This window comes from Coptis chinensis, chromosome 3 (genome assembly GCF_015680905.1).
Source record: "Coptis chinensis isolate HL-2020 chromosome 3, ASM1568090v1, whole genome shotgun sequence".
Lineage (NCBI taxonomy): Eukaryota > Viridiplantae > Streptophyta > Magnoliopsida > Ranunculales > Ranunculaceae > Coptis > Coptis chinensis.
In genome coordinates, this window is record NC_141458.1 from 85,628,209 (window position 1) to 85,652,445 (window position 24,237).

Sequence of the window (24,237 nt, forward strand, 5' to 3'; positions counted from 1 at the left end):
TTTCGCGCTTTTCGGCAAGCATTGGAAAAGGCGGATTGTGGCGAAAGATTCTTTCAAGCCACTTTCCATCCATGCAATGATTACGCCTTGAACCGTCCTAGGAATTCCACGAATAGTTTAAGCCCTCTTGAATGATAATTGAAGCAGAGAATCAAGATCGCCTTCTTCCGCTGTTGTGGGCGTCTTGTTGGGCGAACAAATCGATAAAGGCTGTTTCGAAAGTGTTTATAGAATCGGACTCGATGAAAAGAACCAATCTAGAGCCATCCTTGAAATTGGCTGGAAATAATCTGCGATGGAGATAATCGAACTTCGGGTGAGCTATAGAGTGCCAAACTCGGATATAGCGAGCCACATCTTTGACCGGGGCATGTCTTTGCCGTCGATACATGGGAAAGCGTGGGTGGATAAAGTCGTGTGGAAGGATTTCTCGAGGACCTCTGCGGTGAGCGGAGATCGCGCGACGTCTTAAGCATCTTGTGCACAATCTGGTCGAGTCCTTAGCGGCGGAGTGCGGCCAATCCTTTGGGATAACTTCGTTAAAGGCTGGCGATTAACGTCATTGATCTTGTGTTGGCTCCGTTTCCGACTTGTTGTTGCGATAACTATCCACGAGCACGTAAAGTAGCATTTTCCTCCACGAGCAAAGGAAATGCTCTCATTCGTTATTCTAAAGCGGTGGGCGAGGTTACGAACTTGATCTTGCTATGCTAACCATGCTTAGCCGTGGGTTTGGAGAGTTAGAGATGGATGAAGCCCGATCTAAAGTGGCTCTCCGATGTCGAAACCCAGAGCTGGCCAATGTAAAGGGCGTTTTAGTTTTCTCGATTATAGTAGAAGAGGTCGAGATGGGTTTGGACTTTGGATGGGACCAGGTATTTGTGAAGCGAAGCGCCTACATTATCTTCTCTTGTTCTTCCTTTTGTTGGGGAGAGAAGAATCGAGGTCGGCGTAGTTCGATTAGATGGTATTTATAGGATTACGGGGGTGGAGATCCTTGGCATCCGCGTGTACCCTTAGTGTACAAATGTAGGGTAAAGATCGTGAATGAGTCTTTGGAGTGGTTTTGGTGTGAGTCATACTCGATTGGGAGTTGGCGGCGGTAGTCCCTATTTCGGTGGTGGGAAATGCAAATAAGATTTTGGCAATGATTACATCGATGGAAGCGTTACGTCTGCGGCCAAGTGTTAAATCTTGAAGTATCTTCGTTAGTACCACCTACTTGTAAGAATCGCTCGAAGATCGGTCTTGGAGGTCGATCGTTGAATTAAACTTTAGCCGTCGCAAAACACACTTACTTGTAAGGAGTTGCTCACAGATCGGTCTTGGAGGTCGATGCGTTGAGGTCGCTTGTGCTTCGTCTGCAATGTTCCTTAGTGGGGATATTGCTCCCCTACAGACAGCGCTATAAATTCAACCGAAAACCAAGAAATGGCACTTAACAGTAAAGAAATACTCAGGGGTAGGTTGTGTTTATGAAAACAGTATTATGACTAATTGAAGATATGGTGTCTTTAGCCTTTCTTAGGCATAATACAATTTTATTGCAGATATATAGCTCTAACTCTTGTGCTACTGTCAGTGGAAGATGCATGGCTCGGTGAAAACTGTCTCTGCTTGTTCACGGTTGCTGCTGTTCTAAGAGAAGATTTCATGAGAAGGGGGTGTCTAATTAATGCCTACTGGTCAGACCTGCGAGGTTAGGCCCCCAGGTCTTAGGAACTTAATTTCTCTCCTTCAGCATGGAAAGGGTCTTAGCCATTTAGGGTTAAAATGAATAAATGATGTAACCTTAGTATCAACAACGACAACAACAACAACGACAAATTATAGAGTTCAGCATTAGTGTATAAGACTTTAGTTGATCGTGGTGGGGCATTTGCTTAGTAGGTATTTGTTAATTATGATGGATAATCAATTATGATCACAGACTCATTGTTAGGATTATGGTTAAGTAATTAACTTTCCACTCCCTGACACTTGGGATTTTTAGGACTATTTGTTGGAAATAAGGTTGGATAGACGCCCACCAAGATAAGGATAAACCACTGAGTATAGGACTCTATCCTATCTGATATTAGATGAGTATATGACTCTATCCTATCTGATATTGAGGAGGTGGGAACCTCTATAAATAGACCCCCCACCTTTCACATATTAATCATCCAAAACAACAAGAAAAGCTCTCTCTCCTTTAATGGCAGCCTCCAACATTTTCTAAAGTAGAAGCCAGTAATTTGTGGAGATTCCATAGGTGGTATCCTCCTAGCCATTGTCAGTTCTTGGTTCTTGGTTAAGTGAAAAAAGGTTGCTTCCGTTCGTGGTTGGAACTTGACTCCAGCAAAGTTAAGAAGAAGAAGATCTTGAGTGTGCCAAGAACATCTTCTCCTGTAGATCAAAGCTTGGAACTTCAAATTGAAAGCTGTGACCAAGGTACGATCTTCTGTTTCCGCTGCGCTATTTTATGCATGTGGTATAACGTAATTGTATATATCGTAGGAATCATGCATGAAATATCGATAAAATCCTACACTATTGGCTGGCTGCTTTGCAATTGGTACCCACATCCAAATGAACCTCGGGAGTGGCAACCTAGAGGCTCCACTAAAATGCCTTGGTAGCGTGGCGCATAAACTTGGTGCTAAGTCATTGAATACTGAATAGGTGACTCAGTGAGTGGAGTCGCCAAAAAGGAGAAAGGCTACCATTGGGTCAATGTCAACAAGGGGCAAAAAAGGATGTCGACTTTGGAAGGGTGGAGGAATGTTAAGATCCTGGTTAAGTAATTAGCAGCGCTCTTTGACAGCTTGCGTTTTGAAAAATATTAGCCGATTACTTAACAATTATCTTCCATATGATTTTCTACAAAGTAATCCTGATGTGGATAAAGTTATGGTTAAACATACCGTAGATGCATAATGCGAGCAAGGCAGATGCTGATAGTAATGGTCACGAAATCAAACTTAATTATCAGAGGGTATTTCCATGCACTTGGTTTCTCGAGTAGACAGTAAAAAGGGGTCTGTGAAGGATCTAGCTTGTATTCAAAATTTTAAAGTTTTATTCACCTAAAGAGTTCCATTTTAATTCATCAAAGCAACATGACTTGGCAAGTAGATACATAAGATCAATTAAGGACAAACAAACTAAAAGTAAAATTATGTTCACAGAGCTATATATATATTCAACCAAATACCAAAAGCGGATAAATGACTAAAAAAGAGGGTAGTGGTGCTTAGTGCTTACGAGATGGAAGTCATGGTTGAGTGCTTGCAGAGGCAACGGAGATTCTAACTTCAAGACTAAGAAGGAGAGTGAGTCGGAGAAATGGAGAGAGTGTATAGTACTGATGTAACTGTTGGAAATAAGGTTGGATAGGCTTCACCAAGATAAGGATAAACCATCGAGTATAGGACTCTATCCTATCGATATTAGATGAGTATAGGACTCATCCTATCGGATATTAGATGAGTATAGGATTCTATCCTATCAGATATTAGATGAGTATATGACTTTATCCTATCGATATTAGATGAGTATAGGACTCTATCCTATCGGATATTAGATGAGTATATAACTCTATCTATCGATATTAGATGAGTATAGGACTCTATCCTATCGGATATTAGATGAGTATATAACTCTATCCTATCGATATTAGATGAGTATAGGACTCTATCCTATCCAATATTGAGGAGGTGGGAACCTCTATAAATAGACCCCCACCTCTCACATATTAATATCGAACAACAAGAAAAGCTCTCTCTCTCCTTTAATGGCGACCTCCAACATTTTCTAAAGTAGAAGCCCGATGTAATTTGTGGAGATTCCATAGGTGGTATCCTCCTAACCATTGTCGAGTTCTTGGTTCTTGGTTCGTGAAAAAAAAGGTTGCTTCCGTTCGTGGTTGGAACTTGACTTGACAAAGTTAAGAAGAAGAAGAAGATCTTGAGTGTGTCAAGAACATCTTCTCCTGTAGATCAAAGCTTGGAACTTCAAATTGAAAATTTGTGACCAAGGTACGATCTTACATTTCAGCTATTTTATGCATGTGGTATAGCGTAATTGTATATATCATAGGAATCATGCATGAGATATCGATAAAATCCAACATTGGTATCGAGCCGGTTTTCCATGGTTTGCATGCTTTTGTTTTGCGGTTTTGATATTGTGATCTACAATTTTTGAAAAAGCGTGGTTTTTCAAAATCTTTTAATTAATTTTTAAATAATTAGGTTGTTTAAAATTAATTAGATATTGCTTAATTTTTTTTGCAAAATAAATTATTTATGGGAAATAATTAGTGGAAATTTTTTTCTAGGAAATTTTTTTTCTTAGAAATTTTACATGGAAATTTATTTATGAGATTATTTCTCTAGAAATTTTAGGATTTTTTCACATGTATTTTTCCATGATTAAAAATTGACATTAGGATGTTTATTTTTACCATGCAGTAATTATTTGAATCTGGATTTTTACTATTGCATGAATATAAAATTGTTTGTTTTCTATCAGCGGTCATATGAAAACTAAGGCACAATGCCTAAGTCACATAGACCGAAACTTGTAGGAAAAACCGAACCGGATCTTGGGAGGCGGGCTTCCAAGAAACGCATGGCGAAAGCAATATAGGAGAACTTTGAAGCCCTTGTCTTGAAATCGATAAGATAGAGAGCCAGAGCCACCATCACCGAGAATATACACCAAAGAGCCCCAGTCCTATTCAAGATAGGAATGAGGCTCGACCACTTAAATCTCTCTCCTACATCGATTATGGGGACGATGCTAAGGAACCAAATCCATATGATGTGTCATCGGGGTTTATTTTCCCACCTCCACGGGAAAGCGAGAGGAAGTGGCTAGTAATTTTCGAATGGTGATAGTATTTGTGAGGATGAGGATGACTCCCACAGGCACCGGGAAGCTTCTATGTTCATGGTTGACTAGCTCTGTTTAGTTACATTGTTTTTGAAAGATAGGAAACTCTTTTTTTTGTAGAAACAATTTTATGAAATGGAAATTTAAGTAGTAGATTTTTTGCATATTCTATGTTATTGATAGTCAAATGCATTGATTTTATTTAATGGCTAGAATCATGCTAGTAGATTATCATGATCATCTCATATGTGAAAATGTGGATTACTTAGATTTAAATTTAAGAGATGATTCTTATTAAGTAGTATCTTATTTTTGGAATTCAAACTTGATAGAATGGCACCCGATGGAAAATCCCGTTCACGATGCTACGAAAAGGACTTGTTAAGCGATAAAATTACGAACTTTGGTCTAGGAAAGTTAGGCTAATTTGGCAGATAGGAAGGTCATTGATGTAATAAGCGAGACGATGCGAGAACCTACATTTGAAGGATTAACACAAGTTTGCTTATCTTCTTTGTACTTAAAAAGTACAATGAGTATACAAGCAAAGATAATGTTGCTTGAATTGCCATACTTGGCACCATGAGGAATGACTTCATGATCTTGGTATGATGGCCTTGGATCGGCAAAAGAGCTATGGGAAGCGATAAAAGCGGACCTGGGGGGGAATGCGACTCTTTGCCACGGTGAGGAGGCTACAAATGAGCTTTGACAAATTTATCAAAGCTGCCCCATACCTCTATGACACAACATTTGCGGTGATGAGAAACATGGTTCTTTGAGTTAGCCCGGGGACGGAGTCATGTCAAATGAGCAACAAATTCAAGCTGTCATTAGGTCTTTACCTAAAACTTGGGAACAATTTCGTCTTATCTTGATGGCATGACGACGATATCACAAACTTTGCGCAGGTGCAAAGGAAATGTGAGCTTGAGGAACAAAGGCTTCTCGATGAAAAGCACATTTGTTCAAACTGAAGCAAATGTTGTCAACTCCAAAAAGAGGAAGGCTCCTTGGAACAAGAAAAGTGGAAAAGGGAAAGGCAAGGAAAAGGCCAAGCCTAACCCTGACAAAAGAAACCTAGGAAGTCGATAGACATGACTAGTGTTGAATGCTTCCGTTGTCATCGAGATGGGACACTATGCTAGGGCATGTCCTTCTCACGAGGTGAGTTTTACTTTAAGAAATCTTGTCAATGTGATGTGATAAATCTTGTCATCTTTGTCGATTCATCACAATATTGGATTGTAGATTCAGGCGGACACCACATAAGCCGGGATAGGTCCCTATTTGAAGATTTCGGAAACTTCCACAAGGAACTTCGGAGAGTCCACATGGGAAACCAAAGTGTTCTTGCGATGTTTTGGAGCAAGGCACTTGTAGGTTGGATTTTTGCGAGTGGGAGATCCATCCTTATTGAAGAAGTACTCTTTGTACCCTCGATTAGGAGAAATCTTTTATCGATTTTGAAATTACTTCAAGAATCCTATGTGTTTAATTTTTCCTTAACTTCGGCTTGAGATATCTTTAAATATGATTTGATAGGTCATGCTTATTTAATGAATTCTTTTATGACATTACACTTAGCACAAACTGAAGTTTTATGTCTAAAATGGTTGGTTGCCAATTGTGGCATGCTAGACTAGGACATATTGGACCAATAGGATGGACAGCTTAGCAAGGGAGGGTTATTAGGTAACTTAACCTCTGTTAAAATGGAAACTGTGAAAGTTGTCTTCTTTGGAAAAGCCACCAAGAAACCTTTTGGGAAAGCCCAAAGGGCAACTTATCCTTTACAACTTATTCACTCGGACATCGTGGACCAATGAATGTAAATGACAAGGCATGGGGCTTTGTATTTCATTATCTTTCACAGGATGACTATACACGTTATGGGACCATGTACTTGATGTCTCACAAATCGAGGGGCCTTGGACTATTTTAAAAGTACAAGAACTTAGTTGAGAATCAACTTGATAGGACAATAAAGGCCTTAAGAACGGCATTGCGGGCGTGAATATCTTTTTCGATGAGTTTAAGGAACTCTGTGAAAATAAGGGTATAGCTAGATGACTAACTATTCCTTATACCCCGGTGAGAATGGTGTCTCACGAGAGAAGGAATAGAACCTGCTTTGGACATGGTTAGATCTATGATGGCTCATGCTAACTTGCCTATCTCATTTTGGGGTGATGCATTGTTAACATTTGCGCACATACTTAACCTAGTTCCTTCAAAACTGTTGACAAAACACCCTATGAACTATGGTGGTAGACAACCCGTTTTGAACTACCTTAGACCATGGGGGTGTGCGGCCTTTGTCACTTCTCAAAATCGAGAATTTGGAAAGTTGAGTGCTCTGGAAAGAAGTGTATCTTTATAAGATCTGATTGAGACTTCTAAGGGGTATGTCTTCTAGGGGAGGATACTCGAGGGCATGTCACAGAAATAGAAGCCACGTAACGTCAGATTCTTAGAGGATCAATACCCAATGAGGGGTGAGGTTGATAAGGGATATACAACTTTCTGAAGTTGATAACCTTATAGCTGGCGATGAACAAAGGCGAAGATGAAACTTTCATCAACCACGATTCTAGTAACAATGGCATTGGTCAAATGATTGATCAATCCCAACCTCGTAAGAGTGTTAGAGGCCATATCCCCAAAGCGTCGGTTTGAGATTGAAGGGAGATAAATATGACCAATGCACTTACAGAAATATCGGATGAACCTAAAAGCGTTCAAGGAGGCTATTTCTGGGTCCAATCAAGTAAGTGGATGGAAGCTATGAAGGAAGAATTGGAGTCGATGAAGAAAAACAAAGTATGGGACTTAGTTGATCTACTCCAAACGGGGAGATCTATTGGGAACAAGTGGGTTCTCAAGATCAAGAAAAATCACGGAAGGAACATAGACAAATTCAAAGCTAGGCTTGTTGCAAAAGGTTACACAAAAAAGAAGGAATAGACTATGAGGACACCTTCTTTGATGAGTGAGATTTGCCTCCATCGTCTCCCTCTTGTCAATGGTTGCCCATTTAGATTTAGAGCTTTACGGATGGATGTCAAACTGCTTTTCTCAATGGAGAATTACAAGAGGAAATCTATATGGATCAACCCATTTGTTTTTCAATCAAGGGTCGGGGAACACAAAGTGTGTAAACTGAGAGCAGATCCATATATGGTTTAAAACAGGCCTCTAGGCAGTGGAATCGAGATTCCATGAAGCAATGCTTCAAGACAAATTGAAATGGTAAATGAGGGACCATTGCGTATATGTCAAGACATCTAAAAAATGGTTTTGTGATTCTATCTCTATATGTGGATGACATTTTTTGTTAGGTAACAATAAGGCATTGATAAATTCCACTAAGGAGTGGTTGTCATTAAACTTGAAATGAAGGACATGGGTGAAGCAAGTTATGTCTTAGGAGTTAAAATAACTTCGTGATCGGCCCAAGCGCTTGTTATCTTTGTCTCGGGAGACATATATCAAGAAGGTTTTGGAAAGATTCAACATGGTGATTGTAAGCAAGTGGATCTCCCAAGAAGTCTAGGAGAGTCTTTGAGTTCTAAAATGTCTCCCAAGAATCCCTTTGAAACTCGGGGCTATGAAAAATGTACCATACTCAGCCTTGAATCGGAAGCCTTATGTATGCAATGTTGTGTACAAGGGCGGACATCTGCTATGCAGTTGGGTTAGTATCAAGGTTCCAAACAAATCGGATCGCATTAATTGGAAGGTGTCAAGAAGATAATGAGGTATCTAAAAGGCACCGTGGACTACTCACTTGTCTACCAAGGGAAAGATCTTAAGCGATTGGGTACTCCGATGCCGGTTTTGGAGACCTTGATGAGAGGAAGTCAACTTCGGGATATACCTACATAATGAATGGAGGTGCTATATCTGGAGGCGACAAAGCAAACTTCCATAAGACTTTCAACTATGGAAGCCGAAGGTATATTATGCATGTTGCTCTATTACGAGGAGGCGTGTGGCTCGGGACGATTCATCAAACACTTGTCGGTGTTCTCAAGAGCTCTTGAACCGGTTCACATCACGGGTGACGGCATGGTCGCTCTTGCATATGCTAAAGATCCAAAGTACCATGGAAGAACCAAGCATATAGAGTTAAAATACCACTACGCACGACAAATGATCTTGAAAAGAAAGTGGTTCTACAACATATATCCACCGATCGGATGGTTTGCGGATCCAGTGACCAAACCTATTCCAAAGGAACTCTTCCTTGCACATGTAAAAATGCTTGGGTTAAAGAGGATATGATTATGTTAAGAACACTTTGATGGTTTAATGAATAAAAGTGCATTCTTTCCGGATCGATTGCATTCTCATTATCTTTGTTTTATCATCTCATATGTATGTCGGTAGGGTTGTTTGGTTCACTCACATGAACGGTCACTTCCATTTTAAGCGATTGGGAGTTTAGCTTGACAAGTCACTAAACCTTATAGGAAGGGTGGACCTAGTCTTCGAGTCATGCCCCTTCTTATAATTGGATAAGAAGAAACAGGCTTCATAGGGAAGATTACGTCTAAACCTACAAGCGGTTGTTGCCAAGTGGGAGCATAGTATCCTTGGAATTGTCATTAGGGATGACAACACTTGCATGGTATGAGTGGACATACAGATATCTATTGTTGAGTAAACAAATTAGATACTCTTGCCATGACATGTTTTCACACAACATGTGTATAGTTGACCACACGAGAGCAAGAAAAGAAATATCCCTAAAATTCTTGCTATGTGAGCTCTATTGATATATTTTTGTTTAAAACATATCGAATGGTACCCTCCTTGAACTTTTGACCTTGTCAAGAAAATAAGAAGACTACTCGTAACTTTGGTTTGCTCCCCCACAGCTCTTACTTAAAAATTAAATTTGGATGCATCTTGGGAAGTTGGTAGAACTCGACGACAATGACTTGCGTGCAAAGGGTAAAAAAGGCGAAGGTTTATCACACAATCGGGATTCTACGGCGGGACAATTGATGATAATTGTGAATCATGTGATCGTTTTGACTTTATGGTGTGGACTCATAGGGATGAGTGCCATTTGTCAAAGTGATGAAACAAACAGATCTTGGGGTATACACACACTCCGGATATTAGGTTTTGGATTCATCTTCTTTAAGATCACTTTCATGGTAGATCAGCGCGGTCGCGTGCTTTTCATTGCGACGACTTGCTTCTTCACGAGGATATCATGATCGTGTGCTAGGGTCACACGAACCATTTTGCCGTGTGAGACACACAAATGGCTAAGCATTCTACTTAAATGCTTCTCTTAGAAACCTCTTCGCCCGTTGTGGCGAGTGGGAGATGTTGGAAATAAGGTTGGATAGGCGCCCACCAAGATAAGGATAAACCAGCGAGTATAGGACTCTATCCTATCGATATTAGATGAGTATAGGACTCATCCCATCGGATATTAGATGAGTATAGATTCTATCCTATCGGATATTAGATGAGTATATGACTCTATCCTATCGATATTAGATGAGTATAGGACTCTATCCTATCGGATATTAGATGAGTATATAACTCTATCCTATCGATATTAGATGAGTATAGGACTCATCCTATCGGATATTAGATGAGTATATAACTCTATCCTATCGATATTAGATGAGTATAGGACTCTATCCTATCCAATATTGAGGAGGTGGGAACCTCTATAAATAGACCCCCACCTCTCACATATTAATATCGAACAACAAGAAAAGCTCTCTCTCCTTTAATGGCACCTCAACATTTTCTAAAGTAGAAGCCCGGTAATTTGTGGAGATTCCATAGGTGGTATCCTCCCAGCCATTGTCGGTTCTTGGTTCTTGGTTCGTGAAAAAAAAAAGGTTGCTTCCCGGTGGTTGGAACTTGACTTCAAACAAAGTTAAGAAGAAGAAGATCTTGAGTGTGTCAAGAGCATCTTCTCACAATAGATCAAAGCTTGGAACTTCAAATTGAAAATTTGTGACCAAGGTCACGATCTTACATTTCATTGCGCTATTTTATGCATGTGGTATAACGTAATTGTATATATCATAGGAATCATGCATGAGATATCGATAAAAGGGGTCTGTGAAGGATCTAGCTTGTATTCAAAATTTTAAAGTTTTATTCACCTAAAGAGTTCCATTTTAATTCATCAAAGCAACATGACTTGGCAAGTAGATACATAAGATCAATTAAGGACAAACAAACTAAAAGTAAAATTATGTTCACAGAGCTATATATATATTCAACCAAATACCAAAAACAGATAAATGACTAAAAGAGGGTAGTGGTGCTTAGTGCTTACGAGATGGAAGTCATGGTTGAGTGCTTGCAGAGCCAACGGAGATTCTAACTTCAAGACTAAGAAGCTGAGAGTGAGTCAGAGAAATGGAGAGAGTGTATAGTACAGAACAGAACAGAAAAAGATGGTGCTAGTGTTTTAGTTCATACGGTCATACACTCATACAATACTGTTTTTTTGCCTTATTTAGAACAGAAAGTGAGTAGATGATCATCTACATACCAAGTAACACTTTTAGCTAAAGATGGCCGGTTATACTTGGGAAACTTTGTTACTTGTGCAGGTAAATGAACTTTGACTTGGCTGTTGGTTTGATAATTTCAGTAAGGTTTTCACGTGGAAAACCTTTACTACTGGGTGATATTCATGAGAATGGAATCAAAATTCAAAACTATCATACGGTTTCTGAACTGTCAGTGTACTTTCAATTGTTTATCTGAGATTAATTAACAATGCACGCCTTTGATTGTGCATAGAGATTCGTATATTTTTTATATAAGGCTTTGGAAAAAGATTTGGTTATTGAACCTCATCCACAGGCCATAATTCACTCTGCTTAGTTTAAAGAAGAGTTTGTTCAACACCCTAAGAGTGTGGATGCTCAGATGCTCAGTTGCTCACACTCTTGGTGAGGTAAAATGAAAAATACCATATATGGCCTCATACATGCAACGTATTAATAAACCTCAGAACAAACTTGATTATCAGATTGTTGATCAACAACTACTTATAATAAAATCAATGTATAATTAAAATTAAACAAAAAATAAATTAAATAATTGGCATAAATAATACTGTTGTCTCTGAACCAAGGGGACAAAGACGTGTTGCATAAATTTCATCCAATGATGCAACGTCGTCATAAAAAATTAAAAAAAAAACAACAACAACTAGTTCCTTTAATATCTTGAAGAGAAAGTACAAAGAACAGGTTGTCACCCTGTGGAGTGCTAGCTCTACACGTCGGGAGGGAGGTCCTTGTACAAACTAGTTAGACCAATACAACAGCAACCAAAACAGAGGCAGTTCACGCCCAAAAGACAAACACATGACATCTTCCCCTGACAGCAGCAAAATAGTTATAGGCAATACAGCAGCAAGAATGCAGCAACAAATATATTTAAGCCATCATCACAGCCTTCATTGGATGATCCTATTCCAATTAATAATGAGTTCTCGCAACCGTCTGAGCATCCTGACCGCAATACCACACAACCAAAACCAAATCTAGGCTTTGATATCTTTAATAATGTTTCAGCTACACATTAAAGCTGTCCCGACAAATACAACATTCCATTCTTCCAAACAGCCAAAACCCAACAAAATGAGTATGGCAAGAGTATGCATAGTTCAAAGCCTAGGCAAAAAGCGTTCATCTGTCTCCATCGAAAAAAAACAATGCTATGACTAGATGAAAAAAAGCAAGGAACTCATCAAGGGCAGGAACTGTCAAGGCGTTTCCATCTATACTGGCTTTACAAATCACAGTTAAGCAGTATATACATTTCATCAAAAGAAATCTACAAAATGTTTAAGAAATAATTACGATCTTTTCACTAGCTTCAACTTTATAACAAGCTTACCGTCACTTCTATTAACTGGAGATTGAACAGCGAATAGAATCACTTGACCACAACTCGAAACTACTCTTTTCTTACTGTTAGCTTTCTTCCCCTTGTTATTGGGAACTTTAGCTCCGACTTCCGAAATAGTCTTGGCTGAGATTAGATATTAAGTTTCTTGCTCTAAGTTGTCCTTCACTTGGGTTTCAAACAATTTGAACCTTTTCTTTCGCGCTTCTAGCTCATCCTCGGCTCTCCTTTTCGCACATTTGAGATCTTTATTTTCTTCATCGAGTTTAATGAGTTTCTGATCAGTATCCTTCTTGATTTTCTCAACCTCATCTGACAAAAATTTGACTCTCTCCATTGCAGTCCTCTCTCGCTCAAGAACTATTCTACTATCTTCTTCTAAACAAGCTATTTTTCCATTCAGCTTGTCACAGATCACCATATACCCCTTGAGGTCATTTTCAGTAACCAACTTATCTTTTTCCAACTTGTCAAGCTCACCTTTCAATTCACCACCTTCTTTATTCTTCTCTTCAAGCACAATGGACAGCTCATAATGTTTTGCCTTATACATTTCCAAATCCTTCCCCAAAAAGTTGACTCTCTCTGTTGCAGTCCTTTCTCGTTCATAAACAATCTTAAATTCGTTTTCCTTACTGGCTACCTTATCGTCCAATGTAACGTTATCTTTGTTTTTCTCTTCAACCGTGATCAGCAATTCAGAACATCTAACTTTGTACATTTCCAAATCCCTCCCCAAAAAGTTGACTCTCTCTGTTGCAGTCCTTTCTCGTTCATAAACAATCTTAAATTCATTTTCCTTACTGGCTGACTTATCCTCCAATGTAATGTTATCTTTGTTTTTCTCTTCAACCGTGATCAGCAATTCAGAACATCTAACTTTGTACATTTCCAAATCTTTGGTCAAAGCATTGATTCTCTCTGTCGCACTCTTAAAATCTGTATCACTATGAGTAACTTCTTCCTTAAGTTTTTCACAGATTGTCTTACACCCCTTGAGCTCATTTTCAGTAGCAGTCTTATCACTTCCTAACTTACAAATCTTATTCTCCAATTCAAGACTCTTTTTCCTCTTTTCTTTAAGTGCGATCGCCAATTTAGAAAAATCTTCTTCTAGATGGGATACCTTTTCTATGTGCTTGTCGGTTATAGTTATATATTTCTCGAGCTGACTTTCAGTATTACACTTAACAATTTCCACCTTAAGTAGCTTATCCTCCAACATAACATTTTCTTTCTTCTTCTCTTCAAGCGCATTCAGCAATTCAGAGCATCTAACTTTGTACATTTCCAAATCTTCGTCAAAACATTGATTCTCTTTGTCGCACTCTTAGAATCTTCTTCTATACGGGCTACTTTTTCTTTAAAATTTTTGCATGTTGTCTTACACCCCTTGAGCTCAATTTCAGTAGAAATATTACTACACTCCAACTTACCAAGCATATCCTGCAATGTAAGACTCTCTTTGTTCTTTTCTTCAAGTGTAAATGTCAATTCAGAACTTATAAACCTTTGCAGTTCTAAATTTTCTTCGAAATGGGCTACCTTTTCTCTGAGCTCATCGGAGATAGTCTTATATTTCTGGAGCAGAATTTCAGTAGCAATCTTCTCAAGTTCCCACTTACCAAGCTTATCCTGCCCCTGACTATCCTTTCTCTTATTCTCTTCAAGCTCCATCAACAAAGCAGAAAGCTTAGACATACACAGTTCGAAATCTTTGGCAGAATCCTCTGCACTTTTCAACATACTTTCCTCTCTAGAAATCAAAATCTGCTCCACCTTCTTAAACAGGGCTGACTTGCACCTAGGTTTCAAGTAAGTAATGAGCTCTGAAATGCTGAGGGTCTCTAGATATCCCACGAAAGTTCTATTTTGTCCATGCAAAGAAAAACAAATTTACTCAGAAATTTAACAAAATAAATACTTATCAGTAAAGCAACATACTTTGGCATGTAAATAGTATCTCAATTAAGGACAAACAAAATAAAAGTAAAATAACATTCACAGGGTCATATATTCAGCCCAAAAGCAAGAATTGGCCTACTGGTCAAGCATTGGGGCATATTGTGAGGAAGGGTAGAGGCTAATCATACTTGAATCAATGTGGGCATTTCCACAAATCCAATTTTTCAGAGTAGCAGCAAAATTGAGTTTATGAAGGATCTAGCTTTCATTCATCTCAAGAGGCCTATTTCTATTCATGCAAACAAAAACATCTTTACTTTAGAAATTTAATAAGAAGAAAAAAACAACACAGCTTTATCAGCAAAGCAACATAAAACACAGCCTAACAAAACCATGAAATGGCTAAAAATAGTAACGAAATACTAAAAGAGGGTAGTAGAGTAGTAGTGCTTAGTTGCTTACGGGTTGAAAGGAGATGAGGTGAAATCCATGGTTGAGTGCTTGGCTGCTTGCTAATGGAGAAACTGAGTAGGCAGAGTGGGTGAGGTAAACAGAGAAAGAGAGAGAGAAAGTAAAGTACACAGAAGAAAATGATGGTGGTGGTTTTGAGGTACCCTTTAAAATGGTGTACATTGATTGTTGTTTGGTTAATGTACAGTTGGCCACCTTTTACAACTCTGAACTCTGAGTCTATCCCAGATTCAGTGTACATATAGATGCTTTTAGTTTAATTGTCCATTTGCCTTTTGTTTCTACTTGGCAATGCACAGTTTGCACACTGTTGATAGTGCATCGAGATTCAAATGTGTTGCGAACAATTCTTCGGTTGCTGAACTAAATCCCTGGTCCTTGAATCACCTCGGATCAAGAGTACTTTGTAGTTGGTTCAACTCGCTGGGAGTGTGGTTATGGATGCTCAATGCTCACTCTTGAATCTTGATGAAGTACCTAACTAGGAAAGTAATTCATTAGCTAGACTTAAATTTTCTGGATATTAAGGTAAGAAGTTCACCCTCAACTGGCAGTTGTTTTTCAATACAAAATCATTACCAACAATCAACAAATTTGATGTTTTTTAGTTAATTCAAATGGCAAAACTCACCTTGAATAATAATGTACTCGTGAAGCAGGGAATCAATATGTGTAACTTACTAATAAACCTCTCAAAGTCAGAAGTACAATACACTGCCCATTCTGGATTTCTGGTAGTCTGGACTACTCATAGTTAGGGAGATCCTCAGAACAAAAAAAGTATAGCAATACAGCAGCAACAACTTTACAAACAGAAATAGATTAAGAAATCGGATGTGCAATTAACAATGAGGTCTTCCAACCATCTGCCAAGTCTGAACTCCATACTTACAAGACCAATACCAAATGTTGGCTTCAATGTCTTGACAAAAGGGAGCGGTTACAGATTAAAGTTCTCCTGGAAATGACAACCAGTTCTTCCAAACAGCCAACATCAGATTAAAAAAAACACAGAGACAGCAACAGCAGCTACTACCAAGGCACTTACATCTAAACAGGCTATACAAACCACAGTGAAGCAGTATATACATTTCATCACAAGTTACAAACAAAATGTTTATGAAATTGTAACGATGTTTTCACAAACTTCCTTCTTTTTTTAAAAGGCAAGGTATAGGGGATAAAGCTGCTGAAGCATAAGGAATTAAGGACCTAAGAAGCTAAAGATTTAGCCGATCTGGGGGATGGATATTCCTTTGTGATTGTCTCTTGGTCATCTTTTCAACAGAATGTAACTGCTTGCAGCGCTTCTTTCCTGATTTGGACCACTTCAACTCTAATGCAAGCTTACAATCACTTCCCTTGACTGGAGAAAAGCTTATAGAATCAACACCCATTCCATAAACTTTCTTACCCTCATCGTAGAGAATTTTACCTCCTACTTTCAAATTAGTCTGACCTGAGATGGTATGTAAAGTTTCTTCCTCCATGTACTTCTTCAGCTGAGTTTTCAGTACTTTGTACCTTCTATTTCGCACTTCAAGCTCATCCTCGGCTTTCCTTTTTGCACACTTCAGATCTTCATTCTCGTCGACAAGTTTAATGAGTTTCTGGGTTGTATCCTTGTTGGTTTTCCCAAGCTCATCTGACAAAAGTTTGATTCTCTCGGTCGCAGTCCCCTCCCGCTCAATAAGAGTCTTACTGTTTTCTTCAAGGGAAATTTTTCCTTTGAGCTCAACACAGGTCATCTTATACCCCTTGAGCACATTTTGAGTAACAACCATATCATTTTTCAACACTTCGTACATTTCCTTTTGCTCTTCTAGCTCATCCTCGGCTTTCCTTTTCACAAATTTCAGATCTTTAATCTCTTCATTGAGTTCAATGAATTTCTGGGATGTATCCTTGATGGTTTTCTCAAGCTTATCTGACAAAACTTTGATTTTCTCTGTCGCAGTCCTCTCTCGCTCAAGAACAATCATACTATGTTCTTCTACAAGGGCTATTTTTCCTTTGAGCTCGTCGCAGATCACCTTGTACCCCTTGAGCTTGTCTTTAGTAGCATTCTTATCATTTTCCAACATTTTGTAGCTTTCCTTTCGCTCTTCTAGCTCATCTTCGGCCTTTCTTTTTGCATATTTAAGATCTTTATTCTCTTCATTGAGTTTAATCAGTTTCTGTGCTGCATTGGATTTATCAAGCTCATCTAACAAAACTTGGATTCTCTCAGTCATAGTCCTCTCACGCTCAAGAACAATCTTACTTTTGTCTTCTACGAAGGATATTTTTCGTCTGAGCTCGTCGCAGATCACCTTATACCCCTTGTGTTCATTTTGAGTAACAATCTTATCATTTTCCAACTTTTCGAACTTATCCTTCACTGTGGTACACTCTTTCTCTTTCTCTTCAAGAGAATTCGACAACTCTTTACGTTTTTCCTTATGCATTTCCCAATTTTTTGCAAAGAAATTGACTCTCTCAGTAGCCATCCTCTCTCGTTCATAAACAACCTGAAATTCTTCTTCCTTACAGGCTGCCTTTCTTTTGAGCTCATCGCAGATTGTCTTATGCTGCTTGACCTGACTTTCAGCATTATTCTTCAGAATTTCCAGCTTGCATAGCTTATCCTCCAATATAATGTTCTCTTTCTTCTTCTCTTCAAGTGCTATCAGCAAATCAGACCATTTATCTTTGTAAATTTCCAAATCTTTCGTCAAAATAGTGATTCTCTCTCCCACACTCTTAGATTCTTCTTCTACATGGACTACTTTTTCTTTAAGTTTTTTGCAGGCCATCTTATACCCCTTGAGCTCATTTTCAGTAGCAATCTTACCACTCTCTAAAATACCAAGCTTATCCTCCAATGCAAGACTCTCTTTTTCCTTTTTTTTAAGTGTGATCACCGATTCAGAATTTTTGGCCCTTTGCATTTCCAAATCTTCCTCTAAACGGGCTACCTTTTCTAAGAGCTCGTCGGACATAGCCTTATGTTTGTGGAGCTGAATTTCAGTGTCGATCTTACTATCCTCCAACTTACCAAGCTTGTACTCCAATGCAAGAGTCTCTTTCTTCTTTGCTTCAAGTGCGACCATCAATTTAGAACTTCTAGCCCTTTGCATATCAGAATCTTCTTCTAAGCGGGCATTTTTTTCTATGAGCTCGTCTGTGACAGTCTTATATTTGTGGAGCTGAATTTCAGTAGCAATCTTATCGGATTTCAACTTCGCAAGTTTGTCCACCTCTCTATCATTTGTCTTCTTCTCCTCTTCAAGCGCCATCAACAAATCAGAAAGTTTATTCTTACACATTTCCAAATCTTTTGCAGAATTCTCTGCATTTTTTACCATCTTTTCTTCTCTTGAAATCAAAATCTTCTCCACTTTTTTAAAATTGCACGACCGGTTCCTCGATTTCAAGTAAGTAAAGAGATCTGAAATGCTGAGGGTCTCCAGATATCCCATCTCCAATGTCCTAGTTTTACCATGCAAACAAAATTTATCTTTACTCAGAAATTTAACAAGAAGAAAAAAAATACCAGGTGCTATCAGTAAAGCAACATTTAGTGGATTGGCAAGTATATATAGAAGATGAATTAAGGACAAACAAAATTAAGTTCACAAGAGCTGATATTCAACCAAAAACCAAGACTAACTGTATTATAACAATTTTAAATATAGATTACATTTGCTGTAAAATTTTCCCACAATCTAAGTAGGTGACTCTTTTTCGCTGGAGTTGTTTTTCTAACATGCGTTTCTTATTCATTGCAGACATTATCTAAATGATTCTGGCCATCTTTTTCAGGTGGCATTTATAGCACCTCATACCATAGGGCCTTTTTTAATTAAGTGTCCGATTGGAGGTTGAGTGATCAGCCCATCTAACCATAGCGCATATGAGCAGACTCAATCATGGTGGGGCGATGCCATGGTCTCTTTTGTAAGACTTCGATGATTATGATGGATTAATGCATTATGATCATCGACTCACTGTTAGGATCCTGGCTAAGTAATTAGCTTTCCGCTCCCTCACTCACCCAAATGCAAAAGGGTACCATCAGGTCAGTGTGGATAGTGGGTCGAAAAGGACGTCATTCGGCTTGCAATTTTGAGAAGTATTTTCTAGTTATTCAAGAATCAGTCTTCGGTTTCCTACAAAGTAATGCCTGAACAATACTAGATTACCAGAGGGCATTTGGTTTTTATAAATTAGTTTTTAACATTTTATTCGTCTCAAGAGCCCTCTGTTTATTCATGCAAACAGACACTTTCACTCAACCAAGGTCAAAAAAACAAAAAGAAAGAAGGAAAAGATTGCAGCTTTATCATGAAAGCAACATAAATAGTGAATACCAAATACCAAAAACCAAGAAAATAGTAAAGATACACTCAAAAAGAGAGTAGTGGTGCTTACGAGATGGAATGAGATGATGGGGAAGCCATGGTTGAGTGTTTGCAGAGCCAATGGAGATTATACTAACTTCAAGACTAAGAAGCTAAGAAGAAGATGGTGTTGGTTTTGAGGTTTTCAAGTGTTAGCGTAAATGCTTGTGCATGTTTCTGATTTATTTCTGGCCATTTTTTTTTTTCTTGCCTTGTTTTGGACGGAGTAGTGGCACTGGGCAACTTTGTTATTTGTGGCTTTTGTGCAGGTAAACAGACTGCTCATAGTACTGTTCCACAGATTATGGGAAAAAAAAATGCAAAATCTAGTGCGCTGTGCGTGTGCGTGTGCGCTAGAATCTGGAGAGCCCATATTTACCCAAAATGCTAAGGTAGCCACTTTTTTTTTTTGCCCCCTTAGAGTATGAAACAGTACTATTGCATCGGTGCGCTGGATTCTCATTTCTTGATTAAGACTCTGTGGAGGACAAAACTCTAGGTAGCATCTGCAGAGGACAATTCCATCCATATTGGCATTACAAATCCCAGTAATTTGTCATAAGATTTATGAAAAATGTTCATATATATTACGATTTTCGTGAAATCTTCAACTTCAACACCAGCTTACGATCACTTCCATTGACTGGAGATGAGTGAGCGGAATCAACATCAGTTCCATAACAACTCGATGATACCCGTTTTTCGCTCTCAGCATTCTTTGCCTCACTGTATGTAGGGGACTTTAACTCCTCCTTCCAAAGTAGTCTTGGCTGAGATTAAATCTGAAGAACTTCTTCACTTGGGTTTCCAACACTTTTGCGTTTCTAGCTCATCCCCCGCATTCCTTTTTGCACATCTCAGATTTTTATTCTCTTCATTGAGTTTAATGAGTTTCTGGTCTGTATCTTTGTTGGTGTTCTCAAGCTCGGACGTTGCTGATCACATTACACCCCTTCAGCTCATTTTGACTAACAATCTTATCATTTTCCAACTTACCAAGCTTATTCATTAATTTTCACACTCTTTCTTCTTTTCTTCAAGTGCAGTCGACAACTTACTTATATTGGCAAGTAAAAAGTGAAGATCAATTAAGGGCATACAAAACAAAATTAATATAATGTCTACAGAGCTATATATTCAATCAAAAACTAAGAAATGGCTAAAAACTTAAAGAGTGTAGTGATGCTTACAAGATGGAACGTGATGAGGGGCTTGAGTACTTGCAGAGCTAATGGAGATTCAAACTTCAAGATGAACAAAGCAAATAGTAATGGTTGAGTGAGTTAATGAGAAAAATAAATAGAGTTCATAAGCACAAGATGAAAATACTGGATTCGAAGTGCCTTACTAGAGACCCTTGGGTTTATTGCCTCGTTGTTATTTGGAATGGTAAATGAGCTTTCTCATTGTTGATTCATTCATATGGTATGGTTTCAAATGACCACCTCTACCTTTTACGAGGTTGTGAGTCCAGGTGAGCGTTCTGAACTCTAACAATGCAATGAATGCAGATTTAATTGTCCATTTGTTTTTGCATAGTTTTATTAGTACTTGACAATGCACGCTTTGCTTGTCTTTGCATAGTTTTATTAGTATTGGTTATGCATCCTTCAATGTGACACACTCTTTCTTCTTCTCTTCATGCGCACTCAACATTTCAAAATGTTTTGCCTTATGCATTTCCCAACATTTCTTCAGCATTTTGTCTCTCTCTGTAGCCATCCTCTCTCGTTCACAAACAACCTGAAACTGTTTTTCTGTATGGGCTACCTTCCTTTCGAGGTCGTAGCAGATATTGGTATACCGCTCAGCAATATTGTTAAAAAGTTACACCTTACGTAGCTTATCCTGCAGTGTAACGGTCTCTTCCTTCTTCTCTTCAAGTGCAATTAGCAATTCAGAACATTTAGCCTTGTACATCTCAGATCTTTTGCCAAAAAATTGATCCTCTCCGTCGCCTTCTTTGAATATTCTTCTACATGGGCTACTTTTCCCTTAAGTTCTTCACAGATCATCTTATACTCCTTGAGCTCATTTTCACTAGCAATCTTCTCACCCTCGCACTTACCAAGCTTATCCTCAAATATAATACTCTCTTTCCTCTTGTCATCAAGCGCGGTCATCAACTCAGAACATTTAGCTCTATGCATTTCCAAATCTTCTTCTAAACGGGCTACCTTTTCTTTGAGCTCATCGCAGAAGCCCTTATACTTCTGGAGCTGAATTTCAGTACCAATATTATCAAAATCCAACTTCCCAAGTGTATCCTCCACTTCAACATCGTGTTTCTTCTCTTCACGCTCCATCGGCAAATCAGAGAGTTTAGTCTTACACATTTCCAACTCTTTTGCAGAATCGGCTGCATTTTTCATTATCTTTTCCTCTCTTGCAACCAAAATCTGCTCCACCTTAAAATTGGCAGATCGATACTGGCCTTTCAAGTAAGAAACCAGCTCTGGAATGCTTAGGCTCTCAAGATATTCCATCTCAAAAGCCCTAATTAATTTTATTCAAGCAAACAAAAACATTTTTACTTAGAAGTTTAACAAAAGAAATACCAAGATTTGTACATAAAGCAACATAGATTGGCAAGTAAATAGTGAAGTTAGGTCGAACAAACTAAAAGTAAAATTAGGTTCACAGAGAACATTCAATGTTGATTTGAAAAACCAAAAAATGGCTAAACATAGCAAATAAATTCTCGACGAGGGTGGTGGTGCTTATGTATACAGTATTATGACATGGTAACAAGCATAAAGCCCTAGATGAGAGTACGTTAGAAGGTGAAAAGGTTCATTTTCATGTTGATTAATGGTATATACACAGAATTTTGTGAAATACCACCAATCTCCAAAAGTGAATTTGCCTTGATTTTGCACCTCAATTACAAGTGTAGTCGTGGTGGAGTATTATACGTGCGTGAAATTGTGTCTGTCAACTACAGACAGATATATATGGTCTCATTCCTCCATAGGAGTGGCCATTTGGAAGCCTGACTTGCATAACTGCAACCTAGCTTGTAGCATAATTGTAATGCAAAACACATGAATTGTAATATCTGGAGATAAACAAGGCATTTTTAGTTCTGATACTTACAGCACATTTATCAAGTAATTCATATCATGGGTATTGGCTGCCTTTTCTTGTCGACAAATTTCAGCTCCATAAGCGGCGCCTCTAACAGATTGCTTGAAGTTGCTTATCATTTGGTACAGAGCTAAGCCCACATCCAATGTTTGGACCTCGGGAGAAGTGACCAAGAGGCTAGATTATAATGTCTGAGGTAAGGGCATCTCCATGTATTCACTTTTCCATTTTATCTTTTGAGCATAAGCAGCAAAATGTAGTTCATATAGGATCTTGTACTCAAAATTTTCAAGTTTATATCACATCTCAAAAATTCAACAACAACAACAAGAAGCTTTATCAACAAAGCAACATATACTGGTAGGCCGGGAAACATGAATACCAATTTAAGGGCAAATAAAAGTAAACTAATAAAATTATGTTCGCAAGCTAGAACGATATATTCAATCAAAAACCAAGCAGAAATGGCTAAAAATAGTACAGAGAAACTGAAAGAAGGTAGTGGTTCTTACAAGGTGAAATGGGACGACCGGACGAGGTGGAAGCAAGTGTTGAGTACTTGCAGAGCTACTGGAGATTTTAACCTCAAGACTAAGAAAACTAAGTGAGAGAAGGAGAGAGAGAGGACACAATACAGAAGCCAGAAGCTGATTTGCAAGTGTTTCTGAATTCTGACATCCATTCTTTTTCTGGTTCACTCTACACTTCTATTGCCTGCCTAGCGAGCGAAGTAGCTAGCTTGACTTTTGAGGCAAAGGTGACGCTTGGGCATCTTTGTATTTTTCGCAAAGTATATGAGCTTTTTAAAGTTGATTTGATATTTGTTCAGGTAAATTGATTGTATGGTTTCATCATCTTCCTGGAGGAGTTTTTTTTGCTCACAGTGCTCACAGAGGCGACATGTGTCACCCAGCAAAGTCAAAATATAAAAATTAATACGTAGAGCTCTCTACCCCCCACCCCCACCCATTTTACACAGCCCCTCCACTCTTCTATCTCCCTCTCCCATTTGACCTCACTCAAAATAATTTTAGTTTCATTTTATTCCTACCAAACGAATTCCGGTCGATAACCAAATCTAAATATATTCCGACGAGATTTAGAAACAAACTCAAACCACCTAAATGTGACACTGCAAGATAAATTTTATTTTAGTTCATGTTATATATATATATATATATATATATATATATATATATATATATATATATATATATATATATATATATATATATATTCTGAGGTTGAATGGATACATAAAATTTTCAATTTTTTCTGAGTACTAGGTAAAAACTATTATACAAATTATTAAATTCATTGCTTGCACAAATTATTGATTCATTACTAGTAGGTTTTGTTACAGTGAAAATTTCGATTTTTCACTGGTGTTGTTGTTTTTAATAGTAAGTTATATTCTAAAACTACTTGTTTGTTGAATGTATAGTGAACCTACTGTTCTGAATATGGCTTTGGATATTGAAGATGGTGAAGAGATAATTATGGGAGAGGGTATGGAGAACATGGCCGATAATGATAACGACGACACATCTGAAAAAATCCAAAATTTGGTTCCTTTTGTTGGTATGATATTAATAAGGATATGTAG

The 24,237-nt window shown here is 38.2% G+C and overlaps 2 protein-coding genes across 2 annotated transcripts; both read right to left on the minus strand.

Moving 5' to 3' along the window:
- Nucleotides 1–12,073: 12,073 nt before the first annotated feature.
- On the minus strand, nucleotides 12,074–23,801 carry LOC147511272 (uncharacterized). Its single transcript, XM_086598415.1, has 5 exons — nucleotides 23,144–23,801; nucleotides 16,384–18,633; nucleotides 16,156–16,221; nucleotides 14,223–14,653; nucleotides 12,074–14,103 (listed from the first exon to the last, which is right to left on the minus strand). Exons 1-5 carry the CDS (start codon nucleotides 23,311–23,313, stop codon nucleotides 12,926–12,928), a joined length of 4,095 nt encoding a protein of 1,364 aa, XP_086454541.1. The 5' UTR covers nucleotides 23,314–23,801; the 3' UTR covers nucleotides 12,074–12,925.
- LOC147511273 (uncharacterized) lies at nucleotides 20,052–23,150 on the minus strand. The gene is made up of 2 exons (XM_086602993.1): nucleotides 22,641–23,150; nucleotides 20,052–22,040 (listed from the first exon to the last, which is right to left on the minus strand). The coding sequence occupies exons 1-2, from the start codon at nucleotides 22,748–22,750 to the stop codon at nucleotides 21,434–21,436; spliced, it is 717 nt and encodes a 238-aa protein (XP_086459119.1). The 5' UTR covers nucleotides 22,751–23,150; the 3' UTR covers nucleotides 20,052–21,433.
- Nucleotides 23,802–24,237: the final 436 nt, after the last annotated feature.

Bases quoted from the DNA above. Each gene is read 5' to 3' on its own strand.
- LOC147511272 (XM_086598415.1), bottom strand. From the start codon at position 23,313: ATGGATGTCAGAATTCAGAAACACTTGCAAATCAGCTTCTGGCTTCTG. The intron at 16,222-16,383 runs GCTTCTTAGGTC...TGGTTTGTATAG, and splicing joins CCAGATCGGCTAAATCTTTA to CCTGTTTAGATGTAAGTGCC. The intron at 14,654-16,155 runs GTTGGCTGTTTG...TGGACAAAATAG, and splicing joins TGTGTTTTTTTTAATCTGAT to AACTTTCGTGGGATATCTAG.
- LOC147511273 (XM_086602993.1), bottom strand. From the start codon at position 22,750: ATGATAAGCAACTTCAAGCAATCTGTTAGAGGCGCCGCTTATGGAGCT. The intron at 22,041-22,640 runs GTAAGTATCAGA...AAAATTAATTAG, and splicing joins AATTACTTGATAAATGTGCT to GGCTTTTGAGATGGAATATC.